The following is a 13,765-nucleotide window of genomic DNA, read 5'->3' on the forward strand; positions in this document are numbered from 1 at the left end:
CAGGCCAGTGGAAGCACTTGCTGGAATGCAGAAAACATTTCTGGTCTTTGTTTGGTCCTCTTGCACACAGCTGAGTGACTTTGGGTTTGAAATAATTAGGCTGAATACAAAAAAAAAATTGTGACTTCTCTGATTCAGGAAGTTCTGAAAATTTCCAGCCTGAGAGTATCAGCATGTGGCTGATGTGATTTGCCTGATAAAGACCAGAGCTTTTCTCAAAATGAATGAATTTCAGTTTGTTTTCTGAAAGGAGAATGCAGTGTTTGGATCATGTGATGCTTACATCTGAGTGTGTGGTTACATGCTCTGTGTTTTTTATATTCTGTTATAAATCTGCAACATTTTTGCTGGTACCTCCTTCTTTCCTTCCACTGCTTGACACTTTTCCCGTCCAGCTCCTTTGTGTTGGCATTGCCATGTGGAAGGCAAGCTGGAGGGTCTGATCTGCCTGGCAACTTAATCCCAGCAAAAAAAGAAATGAATAATTATTTCAGCTACGTGGTTTTGCCTCGCTGTGCAGGGGTTTGGATGGTACTGATGGCACAAGGGTGATACTGAGTGGAAAAGGCTGAGGGGAAGGAATGGTGGTGGAGTAAAGGAAATGCTTCTTACAGCAGAGAACTGGATTTAGATTGTGTTAAAATAAATCTGCATGAAGTTGAGTGTCACAGTTGATATCTCTTTGGGGAGATTATTTTTAAGGCAGAGGAAAGCAGTGGGCCATCCATGTGAGAGACAGAATTTTACCCGGTTGCCCTGTTACTCATCCCAGCAAGTCCAGGGTGACCATGGAAAGAGGAGGATTTCCAGCTAACTCAGATGCATTTCAGGGGAAGGACAGAAAATCCTTCCAGTAATGTGGAATTACAGGGTAGTCAATAATAATTCCATTGGATCGGGTATGAGGAATTCCTGATTACTTCAGTGTAAGTCTGTCTTTACTAAAACCAGGTTTACATCAGCTCTAGTAGAGGGATGATGCCTGAGGGAGTGGATAATGCCAGGACACTGTCATTGAGCTGCTTGTGCTTCTGGTATTACAGCACAATGGAAATAGTTGCTGGAACTTTTTCTGGAAAAAGTTCCCAACAGATGAAAATTAAAATTTGTGAAGTAGAAGGCCACTGTCTTTTGAATTCAACTAATTATTTCAAACCTGAGCTCACTCCCATACACACACAGACAGTTTTGGTTCAGTCCTGGCTGACAGATACTCTTTGTGTATCTGCAGTGTTAAGCATGACAGAATATATAAAATACAGTGAGTGTGTTACAAAGCACACAAGGCAAGTGATTTGTGAGCTCAGGGTAACTGTGAGTTTGGGAACCAGTCCCCCAGCTCTAAACTCATGGGGTGGCTTACAAAATAATGACCAAACATTTCAGTGGGTTGCTCTGTCATTTCAGCAGTGACAAAGAGGACTGTACTCCTTTATTTGCAGATGATCTCAGTACTTTTAAAATCTAGTTTTCCCTCAGTTTTGTTACAAACTGACAGTTTGACTACAAGTAGTGGTCATTTTTCTGGCTTATCCTCTGACTGAACAATAGTGGATAATACCAGAGGCATTTTTGTAGGGAGCTCTGCAGTTTATTTCCTTGTCCTGCTGCTGTCTGGCAATGTGCTTGCCTTGCTTGTCTTCAGATTGAGTTGATTCATTACAGGAAGAACAAATGTGGTTTCTGGACTTCACCATTTACTTACAGACCCTTTGTTTATCTCTCCATGAATGCAACAAATTATTGTACTGATCACCATGTCACAGGTATTTCTCTGTGTGTTTGATAAAGGACTTTATGGGTATTCTGAGTTCAAACTATTTCTATTTCTGAGTTCAAACTCGTCAGAGCAATAGAGCAATTGAAAGGAAAATAGCAAATGCTGAAAAATTTTTGGTTTTATACTGCAGTAACCTCCAAAATGAACCAAGCACTCTTAAAGCCATGGCAGTTGCACTGCCTGTGTCCCCTAGCCTAAAGAGATGTGTAAAGAAAAGCATTATAATGACTTTTAAAATGCCATGGTGATAGGGACATGCCTGTTTTGTCATACGTATTTAGACTTCAGAGAATAAAATGTATTTGTCTTCGTTCCTCCAGAACTCTTTCTGTAGTCTCAGTGCAATTAACTTTCTCGTTTGGAATGCAGATAGCACTAGCCAAGTGGATGATATAACTGGTTTCTTACTGGTATTGCTTACAAAGTGCTATTTAGGGGAAAAAAATTCTGGGGTAGGGAGTGGAACAGGAAATGTTGGATGATTTTATTATTATTATTTTATTACAAAGGAGGGGTGAATAATACCTAATCTCCGGTGGCGGCTCAGACAGCTTTCACAGTTTGTTGTATGGTTTTATGACATTCATTCCAACTGATATTCATTTTAATTCACTTGTGATTGAAAGGTGATTTTGTCACTCATGATTTTGCCCACCTTGATGCATGGGACAGCTCAGTTCCAGCAAAATAATCATTTTGAACACAATATTTCTGATGATTATTCTCGTTGGGATGTAAGGGTCAAGTTTATTTTTGTGAAGATGAAGAACACTGATTTGGTTATTTTGGTTGCTGAAACAGGGGAAATCCTTCTAAATCCTTTGCAGTTGAAGTGTTTTGTTTTGTGCTGGGTGATGCAGAGAGGTTTGCTGTAGAAAAGATGAAGTTGCTGTCCCTGGGCAGAGAGCAGCATCACAAAGCAACAAGTCTTAGTCAATAAATGTTCCCAGCTCAGCTGTTTTGCAGTGGTCACAGCAATTCTCAGAGCCTTGTTTTTGAAGAAATGTGAATCTCAGGTAGTTCTTGTCTCAGTTTGCTTATCTCTCCATGGGCAGACCTTCAGGGCTTAGATGTTTAGTTAAGTGAAGCAAACTTGTATCTTTTTCTAACCAATTGAGTTTCATTTTCAGTGCACTGGTGCTTAAACTTTCCCAGTGAGTCTTTTATGTTGTCCAAGGCACCTCCTTTCTGACTTCTTCAAAGGATTCTCCAAATAGGGAGTGGATTTATGATTTTCATAGGTGCTGGCTTGTGGTTCTTCCCTTAGATGGTTACAGAAGGTGAAGAAAATTGGTTCTGGGAGGTAATGGGGCATTTGTCTGAACTGGCTGCTCTGCACAGCACCAGCACACTGAGCATGGCCTGAAATTTTGGTATTTATGATACACATTCACTGAAAGGGTGAGAAGTATCCACCTTGCTCTCTGCTAGAATCATGTCAGGTGCCTTGAAATAGCTGGTAACAGTAATAGCCTGACAAAGATGACTTAACACCAAATTCTCACTTGTGCTGAGAAACCCAGCATGATTTTGGACTTTTGTGCCTGGAAATAATACCATAATCTTTTGGGTGAACTATGTGTAATTGGCACAAAACAAATGATTTTCAGAGAAGTTACAGGGGACAGAGAAACAACTGTTTTGTGGGGCTTGTTTGGAATTTTGTCTCTTTAGAAGCGTTTTTGTGGGCATTCTTGGTCAAACTTTAGCTAGTTCTGTTTCATCATGACATGTGCTGCTGTGATTAGAGCTCTGGCTGGCCACTTTTGCTGAATCCAAGGTATTTACTGATTATAGAGATAACTGGCTCATCTTTAGGAGTTGGACTGCTGTCCCCTCACATCACAGAATTGTTAGGTTGGAAAGGACCTTTAAGATCACTGAGTCCAACCATTAACCCAGCACTGCCAAGCCTCCACAAAACTGTGTCTCCAATGGCTTTTAAATCCCTCCAGGGATGGTGACTCCACCACTGCCCTGGGCAGCTGTGCCAGTGCTTGACAACCCTTTAGGTGAAGAAATTGTTCCTAAAATCCAACTTAAACCTCCTCTGGCACAACATGAGGCTGTTTCTTCTTGTCCTGTTGTTTGTTACTAGGGAGCACAGCTGGCTCTGCTCTCCTGTCAGGGAGTTGTAGAGAGTGAGAAGGTCCCCCCTGAGCCTCCTTTTCTCCAGGCTGAGCCCCCTCAGCTGCCCCTCATCAGATTTGTGCTCCAGACCCTTCCCCAGCTCCGTTGCCCTTCTCTGGACATGCTCCAGCCCCTCAATGTCCTTCCTGAATTGAGGGGTCCAGGACTGGACACAGGATTCGAGGTGTGACCTCACCAGTGCCATGTGCAGGGGGACAATCACTGCCCTGGTCCTGCTGCCACACTGTGACTGACACAAAGTCAGAGTGGTGGAGGGAAAGGGGTAGATACTGAGAGTCAGTGCTGTGGTTACAGGATCTGCATGTTTAAAAAGAAAAAGTGGCAGTTGCAGCCAGGGGAGACGATCATGCTTAACCAGGTCTCTTGAATGAAACCTGGGGCCTGTGGTACCGTTCTGATTCAAATTGCAAGAAGTGTTATTTTTAACAGAGCTCCTCCTACAATGTTTCTCACTCGACCTGCATCTCAGCTGCTACTGGTGCAGTTATACCCACAACATTCAGGAATAACAGGATTTCATAAATTATGGCAAGATAAAGTAGACAAAGTTGGTATTGACTTGCTGATGACAACGCATGTGTAACACTATTCCAGCTCACTTTTCTGGTTATTCCCTTTTGCATGATGAACTGGAATGATGTTTATATATAACATAACATACTATATTATGTTTATATATATATATATTACATAATATATAAATATTATTCCATGTTTTATATATACATTTTATATATGTTTCACCTTGGCTTTCTCATGATTTGTCTTCTCCTTTTTGTCGCTGTGCTTTTCCACAGTGTAAATGTAAAAGCATAAATCCAGCACAGTTTCCTCCTATCTCCTTTTAAAATCTTTAAATAGCCTTTTCTTGCTGTCACGCAGCAGATCTTAGCAGAAGTTATTTGGTGTTAACAGCACTCAGGGTACTCTAACAAAGAAATCAGTGACTGTAATAGCTTCTACTAAACCTGGTACTATATTTTGGTAAATGCATCTCCCTTTCCTTTGCATTTGTGACTGAAAGGTGCTTTGAGGAGGAGGAGAAGGTCTGCTTTTTACAGAGCCATGCAGGGTATGGAGTCATTCTGTTGGGTTTTTCCTTAACCATCTTTCCCAAAGTCTGCTTTAGGGTGACTGTTTATGTAAAGTCTAGTGTTTCCTAGTGCTTTATTTTCAGACTTTATGTAGATGAAATGCTTGTGGTCACTGTCACTGGTTCACCACATGAAGGATGCCTAACAGCATGGGAGCTGTGTTGTCAGGGGGAGGAGCTCGTCCAGGAAACTTTTGGAAAATCTGTCTTGTTTAAAACAAACAAACAAAATTCTAGCAACATCTTTTACATGACTGCAACCATGCGTGGTATGTGCACTCCCTCTCTTCTCCTTGTCTCCAGTGTATATATAGCATGCATTCAGCCAGTGCTGTGGAGTCTGTGCACTCCAACATGCAGCAGGAAGCCAACAATCCATTTTCTATGACTCTCCCCTGCCCTGTAATCTAAGAAGGCAAGAATTGTTTCTGTGCAGTTTATGGAGGTTGGGGAGGGTCTTTGTGTGGTTTTAATTTTAACACAAACTAAAAAAAAAAGAAAAGCTTTCTATTTTCACTGTCTTGCAAGGCATCCTAGAGAAATTGGAATCCTTTCCCACAAGGGAAACTCTGAGTACAGTACATATGGTTTATATGGCCAGGGATTGATTGCAGGATGTACTTGCCTGTAGCAGGTTATCGAGTAAAACTCAGCAGACCTGGAACTGAAGTAGGCTGCTTCCTGCCTGTAACAAGACCAAGAGATTTTGCAGACCATTAATTCATCCCTCTAATCAGCTGGAAATTTCAGAGGTGCTTAAAAGAGTTGCCTCTTGGGCACCCTTGGAAATACCAGTTAACTTCGTTATGCTTTTTATGTTGAGTCTAATCTGTGCTTGCAGATTGATCTTTTTCTCATGATGGAAATGTAGTAGTAGTAATTGCTATTGCATCTTTGATAGGAATCATGCAACATGAATCAAATAGTAGAACTTATTTTAAATAACCTGAAATATATACAGTAATCCTAAGGAATGCATGCTCATTTCTGCTTGGGCTGTCTGTCTTGTCCTGCTTATCTCCCGTAGAGGCATGATTCTCATAAGCTTAAATCCTGTGCTAATGTGTCTCACTCCTAAATAGGACTACCTGATACAATTGGAGTTTATCCTCTTGGTTGGAAAGAGGTTAATTAAGGGAACAATTAGAAAAGCTCATTAAAACTGCATTCAAGTTCAGTGTAATGAACAGTGCGCTTCCTGTGACAAGATGATTCCAAAATCACGCTCTTCTGATTCCTCCCTGACACAGTTCCCCAGCACTAGTCCCTGTGTGCTGGTTTGAAGCAGAGTCTTGGGCTGTGCTGGTGTCCTTGTTTGCATTACTGTGGTGGTTGTGATAGAGACTGGAACAATAACCTTAAGCCCAGGCACCTTCTCACCCCTGAGGGAAGGGAGGGGTTCCGCAGGAATTTACAATCTGCTTTGCATTGCATTTCCATTTCTTGGGTCTCAGGTTTTTACAGCAGGGAAAGCATAAATTCGGATAGATTACCCCCAGCTTGGCTTTGCAGACAGTGTCAATACTGAAGCCAGCTCAGACCTGGCTGCAAGAGCCTTCTGCAGCTGTGAGCACCTCTGCATAAATCCAGTCTGTGGTTCTGGGACTGGTTCCTTACAAAATGGCCATGTACGTGCTAGGTTAGCATAGTCCGTGAAAGCCAGTTCTGTGTCCTGGGTTCTGCTTCAGTGGACTGGGACTGTCTGTCTGAAAACAGAATCACAGCAGCCAACAAATTGTTTGCTTGTGTAGTCAGCCCAGCCTCTGTTTCTCGTCCCTGGTTCCAGTCTGAGATTGCGGGTAAGTCACGTGGCTGGATCGGACAGTCTGGGGAGGCTCACAGGGAAAAGCAGTGTTAGAGGGGCCTTTTCAGCACTGGGCTAGTTTACACTTCAAAATTCAGGTTGACTGATGATTTTGGAAAAGTAACAGATTTTCTTACGATTTGCCTGTACTCACAGAATGGTGGGGCTGCCTCTCACAGGGGTTTGGGTGCAGGTATCACCTTTTATCCAACGTTGTTACAGCATCAGTAAGTGTAGTACTGCTGAGTTGGGGAGTTATTTTACCATCACCTGGGGGCAGTTTGGCAGATATGGATCTTGCATTACTGGGTCCCTCTGAAAAGGAAGACTTAAGTGGCAGTGGGATAGAGCTCCATTCTGGTATGAGGGTGCAGTGGGGGATCTTCTGGCCTCAACAGTGCTGCAAAACTGCCTCAGGGCTCTATGCAGCCAGGCCTGTTGATCAGCAGCAAGTTAGGATTGCACTGAATACTGTTGAACAGAGACTGATTTGTCCTTGACTCAGATGTTGAAAAATGCTGAGCAGTTGGTGTTAAAGCAGAGAATTCCATCTCTCTGTGAAAGAAATCTCAGCTTTTCCCTGATAAGGACTTGAGAAATGATGCAGCTTTGCTCACAGTGGTTTTGAGCCTCAGTCCATGTGATGCTCATTGCAAATGTATATACTTTCAGCTTTTCTTTCTCTAAGCTAAGCCATGTACCAGTGTGAAGCTTAAAATCCAGAGCAGTGGTTCAACATCCTTGTTTCAGGTTCATCTCAGTAGGGTGGTACCTGCTGCTGGCAGACACTGCAAGGCACGGACACTGCTGCTTTGAATTGTGCCTTGGTATTGAGTCTGCAGGGAAGCCTGTTTAGAAGGGTTAGATAAACACAATTAAACTGCATTGCCAGCAATGATGTTTTTATTTAATGCATTAATGAGTGCAGGTGGCAGGACCTCTGACGTGAATTAAATGCAGAGCAAACTCCTGCTGTACTAGCAGAGCCATTGTGAGCCACTGAATGCTGAGCCAGCTCATTTGAGAGATGAGGTGGGAGATGGGAATGAGCTTCCCATGCCTGAGTGATAATTTTGAGCATCACCTTACAGCACAAACAGCTTGTGCTAAAGAACCAAGAGCAAGAGAGTGTGTTTCAGAGCTGCATTTCTATCAATAACAGCATTAAGATAAGGTGGTCACAAAAACAGATTTACTTCCTTGTCACCTTATTCTGTTACCTGGTAGGATTCAATAATGCACTGGTTAAAAGAATTCTGTTCAGCCCACACCAGCACTTACAGTGCTAGAACAACACCACCCAAGTCCCTTCGTTTCCTTCTATAGGCAGGATGCTGGAATCCAGCACAATTACTGTGCTCTGCTGGCCTTTCCCACGGTGAAACCTGGTTTTTATTTCCTTGAACCTCAGTATCAGTGAAATGATCCTTGGAAAGCTTGTATTGATTGCACATGATTGTCTAATTAAAGTGTGATAACAAGAATTTCAGAACACTCACCCTCACAGCCCTGTGCTTATTGTAGACACTGTAAATTAGAAAGCTTGCTGCTCAGATATGGAAAATGTCAATGCTTATTTCCTTTTGAATTTCCCAGCAACTCCTGAAGGCTGCACTTGTAGATGTGTTGTTATTTTTTTTCCTAAAATAACAATTGGAAAGAAGTGTTACTTAGAGAAGAAATGAGGCCCTGTAGGCTTGCAGGGGCCCTGTTCTGACCCTGCTAGCTGTTACTCTTGTTGTCTAAAGGGAAACACTTCTAAATGAATGTATTTTAATCTGAAACCTGCTAGATGATCCTTTTTCAGCATCATGTGCAGAGATAGGTATTAATTATACATTATATAGATGCAAGTCTTTAAATAGTGCTCTCTGGTCTTACCTGGAGGCTGTTTGTTGATCCATCTGGACTTTAGGGCTGGTTTGCTCCCTGTTGCTTGTGGTTTCATACTTTCTGGTAACTTGGATCTTCCTGAGATGTGTGCAAGGCAAATCCTAGTCCTCAATACGTCGCAGGAACCCAAGAGTTTGTCATTACAGGTCTGCATCTTGCTTAGTCACTGATTGAATAGGTGGCCCTGGGGACATCACTGAACTTACCCAAACCTTCTGCTTGTATCTAATCACTGGGTGATCCATGACTCACTGTGATACATTTACAGAGCTTTATGAATGATCAGTAATTCTGCCCAGGATGCTGAGCAGAAAGATGCTATAGGGAATGGTGGAGCTTGAATTAATGAATGGTTCACCAATTGCATACAAACCCCCTTAAATATGTTCGGTCTCATGTGTCAAACTGACTTTTCCCTTTCTTTCCCTTCCAGATGTACTTTCCGATTCCCCAGCACGGTTATAAAGATCCAGTTCACATCTTTATACCATAAAGAGGAAGTAAAAGAGGAAACCTCATCGCCTCCCCCTCGGCCACTTTACCCTCAAATATCACCTCTGAAGATCCACATCCCGGAGCCGGATCTCCGGAGCGTGGTCAGTCCCCTCCCATCCCCCACAGGCACTATCAGGTAAGTTGTTAATTATCCACAGTGTGTTCTCTGACATCACTCTGTCAGCCCTGTTTTGTTTGGTATCCTTGGTGCAAGAAATGCCCCATTAAAAATAACTAGTTAAATATCTGATGTTGAAAATTATGGGAGACTGCTAAAAACTGTGTTATGGTGGCTGGAAGAAGGGCACAAGGGTTGTGTTTAAGAGCTCAAGGGGAAACATAAAGTAGTCTGGTATCTGTAGTTTCATAGCTATAGAGTTACTAGTCTATCTTTGGAAGTGGAATTAGAAATATTTATTGAGAGCTACCTATATGCATGGAAAAAAGAAAGCAGGCAAATACTTTCTATCTTAGGGCTGCCTGTTTTATTTTTATCTCAGTAATATTCTGTTGTTGCTGGGTGGTGCTGCTTTATCTGAAGTTAGAGACAAGGGTGGCCATTGGCACATGGTTTCCTGGGAATGGAAGGAAATGGGGGTAGGATGCTGACCGTGTACTGAGGGGCTGTAGCAATCTGAATGTGCATCTGTGCCAGTATCCTGTTTTGTACATGATCTGATTGTGGATGTACAGTACAAATAACCTGAACATCAAGTTACTATCTGGAATATTTTCTTTCCTTCTCAGCAAAGAATTGATGTTACAGAGTTTCAGTGAAATCTTTTAGTGTCACATCTGTTACTTGGAGTATAATAAGTTTTATAAAGTAAAGGAGACTCATGGTATAGGATGATGTATTAGAATTTTGAAACAGATGGGCATCAGAATAGCAGGAGTGAGCCTGGTAATAGCAATAGCCTTTGGGTTGTTTTCATGTCTGTACATTTGTAAAAAGGTAAAGTACACAAATCTCTCCTGGCAGTTACCACTAATTCAGTGAATAGTATGCAAATATAGGTGGCTGAGAATGACTTCAGTGTCACAATGAAGCCAGTTTGGTTTTGCATAGATCTGGAGGCTCTTGGTTGTTTGGGTTTTTCCACGGGTCTTGCAGAGCTGCACAGATGTACAGTGCTGATATTCTAGAAAGAGGGGGCTGGAGGTAGCTGTGGTTTTAGCCCTCTGTTCAGGCACTGCTTTTAGTTTATATTTAACCTTCTCTTTTTAGATGAAGCTTGTTGCTGGGAGGGGAGGGGGATGGTTCCTTTGCCAACATATGGTACTGAGTTTCCATTCAGTCATCTTGTGCAAAGCAGCTCAGTGTGGTTTGTGTTACTAACAGAGGCTGTATCTTTTGACTCCAGCATATGTCTGCAACTGATATTTGATTCCCTGAGAATGTTTCTTTTGCACAAGGAGAAAGTGGAAATGGTAGTGTTGAATTGTGCTCGGCCCCTAACGCAGTGTTTACTAAGGATGATTAATGGTTGCATCCGTTTGTCTCAAGCAGAAGCTAATCCAGCCAAGTCTTCAGAAAACCTCAAAAGACATCTGAGGTTTCGCTTGCCAAACCCCTTTCGTTTCCGAGTTCCTCTTACAGAGGAGGGGCTGACACGTTTGTAAACATCCCTGCTCAGCCCTTTCAACCTCCCCCTCTCCCCCAGCAGGGTCTCGCAGCTCTGCCCGGTGAACCAGGCTTTGGAAAGTCATTTGGGTGTTTCTGCCCGAGAAAGGGAAGGCTCTTTGGGGACAAAGTAGCTATGCATTCTGGCCATCTGGCTTTCAGGGCAGCTCTTTGTTGCTTTTTTGGTAGCTTCACAGTGGTGGGTGAGTCTGGCACAGTGTCCTCTCTTCCTTCCCAAGGGCAGGTCTGCAAAGGCTGGTGAGGGCTCAGTGTAGGACCTGCACTCCTCTCACATCGCTGGCTTTGGGAGGTGGTTGCATGAGCTGGGTTCTCCTCCTCCTCCTCCTCCTCCTCCTTCCTCTCCCCCTTCTAGTATTTACTTTCCTAATTTGGTGAGTTTGCCTTGCTCCTCCCTGATTGGCCCATGGAAAATTATTGCAGTTTGGAAATCCTGGGCAGGGTGAAATTTCCTTTTTGGAAAGTGGCTCCTGGCCCCCTTTTCCTGCCTCCACCCTGGTGCAGGGCAGGGGCTGTACCTGCACTCCCAGATCCAGCCCTGCTCTCCTGACCCCCAGCCCTGCTCTGCCTCCCTCTTTACACTGCAACTTGCTTCCCTGCAGGTTCTCCCCTGCAAGCTTCTGGGGTTTTTTCCAGCCTATTTATTTTCCCTCTGCAAAGTGCAGAGAGGGAATGAGCTTTAGTTAAACAAAACCAAACCTGCCACCCTCAGCAGCTTTGCAAAGCAAGATTCTTGCTTGCTCCTGGGGAGAAATGTGCTCACTGTTTTCTCAGCTACGTATTTTATCTCCAGGAGGGGCTGTGTGTGGATGTGTTTTGAATGCTGTTGTACAGCTTTAAGGGAAAATGTTGGTTGGCAGCATGCTGTGAGGGTTACACACAGTCAGGGTTTATTTCTTCCTGCTTTGAGTTCAAAATTCCTTTTTAAAAAAATCAGACTTGCATGTTCCAGAAAGCAAGAGGCCACTGTGATTGTAATAAATTGGTAGAAGCAACCTGCCATTTTATACAATGTATGGAAGAGCAGAGGAACACCAAATCTCCTCTCAGCAAGTTCAAGGCATTGAAAAGCTGTGTGAAAACCGTGTGCAGTTTGGTTAAATTCAGCTCTACCTTTTGGGAGATAGAGCATTTCAGGGTCTGCAGCTTGTGTTTGGAGAATCCTCTTTGGGTGACAGTGGTGATATGAAGTTTCTCACCTATGCTGCAAACTCTTAGCTTTGCCTGCTTTTGTGATAAATCCACAATATCTACATGAATGTGACTCCATATGTGTTGCAGTCTAGGTTTGTGCTTGGATTATAAGCAGATCCACAGAGACAAGGTGTGATGTAGGAGACTGTTACTGGTCTCAAAGTCATGCTGAGTTGGAGATTAGATTTACAATGTTTAGTTTTCCTCTTATTATTGTCCAATTTGTGTTAATGGCCCTGTAGTTGTAACATAACTCAGTTTTTCAAATAGCATCTCTCTGCAGCATTGCCCCTCGGAGTTAGGGTGGTTTTAGTATTTTTGAAAATTAAATTCTTTCTCTGTACATGCTTCCCTATTCTAAACAGCAACTGTGATCTCACTGATAAATAGATAGATATAGATATATATGTATAAACTACAGTAAAGAAATACTATGGAGGTCAGTGCCGTTATTCATATTTTACAACTACTGCTTCTGGCTTATCTCTGCTCCCGAGTGACTGTGGGCTTGAACACTTTGTCTTGTTTGGGTTTTTTCATGGAAAGGGCATGGATAGTCAGCTCACACACACAGTCTTTATCAGTAAAAAGAATTCTTTGACATGTAGGAGTAAGAGTCGTTATAGCCCTGTGAGAACTGCTGCTTGAAAAGTGTCTGGTGAGGTTCTGTGCCAGTAGCTGAACTGGTACATATTTGTGTGTGGACTCAAATCTGTATTTTAACTGTTAGTACTTAATGTGCCTGCTCATGTCTGAGTGTTACTGGAAGGGTCGGTAACTAGTTTTCAATTAAATTAATGGTATGAATAATGAGAGATCAGCATCTTTCATTCAGTAAGCTTGATTAGTAAACCAGAAGATGTGAGTGAATTGCCATGGTTTCATAAGCTATAGTCCTTTTTTTCACTAGGCAAAATTAGTTCAGTAACGTGTTACGTGCTCTGATAGCAAATTACTCAGAGGTAGCTGCAATTATCTTGACTCAGCCACCAACTTGTTTTGTGGCCTTTAACAGGTCATTTAAATTCATTGTGTAATTACTGCTTTACAAATGTGTGTAGTAGATAAATTATGTATTGACCTTCTACTCTGTAAAGCATGACAAGAGTGTATGTGAGCCATGTTACAGCAGACCTGCAAATGCTGGCTATGCTTTGATCCAGACTTGGCTTGGATAAAGGGGGAGCTTTTAAACAGGCTCTAGGATAGCCATGTACCACTGTTTCAAAACACCTGGGATTTAGTCTGAGTTTGCACATTGACTCTAAAGGTGTGTGGTGGGACTCTGAATGAACCCTGACTTGAGTGGATGCATTCACTCACTGGAATGGGATGCATAAATATTGCCTGCTCCATTTCATTCAGGCTTTCCTTCTTCCCATTGAACTGAAACGCCGCTGAAGAGCTCCAAGGCACATTTTTTGCAGGCTCTTTTGCATTGTCTCAGTTATACATTACTTCCTGCATTCAGGCAGAATATGCAGCTCAGGCAGCTCCCACAGTTGGACAGACCGGTGATTATTTTTAATCACCCGAGTCTCCAAACCACGAGCCAAGGAGCATGATGCATATACATCATGTAAGAGAAGCACCAGTCTGTGCTGGGCTTGGGAGCTCTACTCATGTTTATTCCAGATAATGGACCATGTGCTGGAGGAGATGTGCCAAGCCATGTGCTGGAGGAGAGGTTGCAGATGTCACCAGCTACAGGAG

The 13,765-nt window shown here is 42.8% G+C and overlaps 1 protein-coding gene across 1 annotated transcript in view; it reads left to right on the plus strand.

The window, feature by feature from the left end:
- The window catches only part of FOXK1 (forkhead box K1), a 55,182-nt gene that overhangs the window by 17,089 nt on the left and 24,328 nt on the right, over positions 1–13,765 (plus strand). Inside the window, exon 2 of the mRNA XM_027656526.1 lies at positions 9,155–9,352. Coding sequence (XP_027512327.1) covers positions 9,155–9,352 — 198 coding nt within the window. The remainder of the gene's footprint in view (positions 1–9,154; positions 9,353–13,765) is intronic.

Source organism: Corapipo altera, unplaced genomic scaffold (assembly GCF_003945725.1).
Source record: "Corapipo altera isolate COAL_440 unplaced genomic scaffold, ASM394572v1 104, whole genome shotgun sequence".
Lineage (NCBI taxonomy): Eukaryota > Metazoa > Chordata > Aves > Passeriformes > Pipridae > Corapipo > Corapipo altera.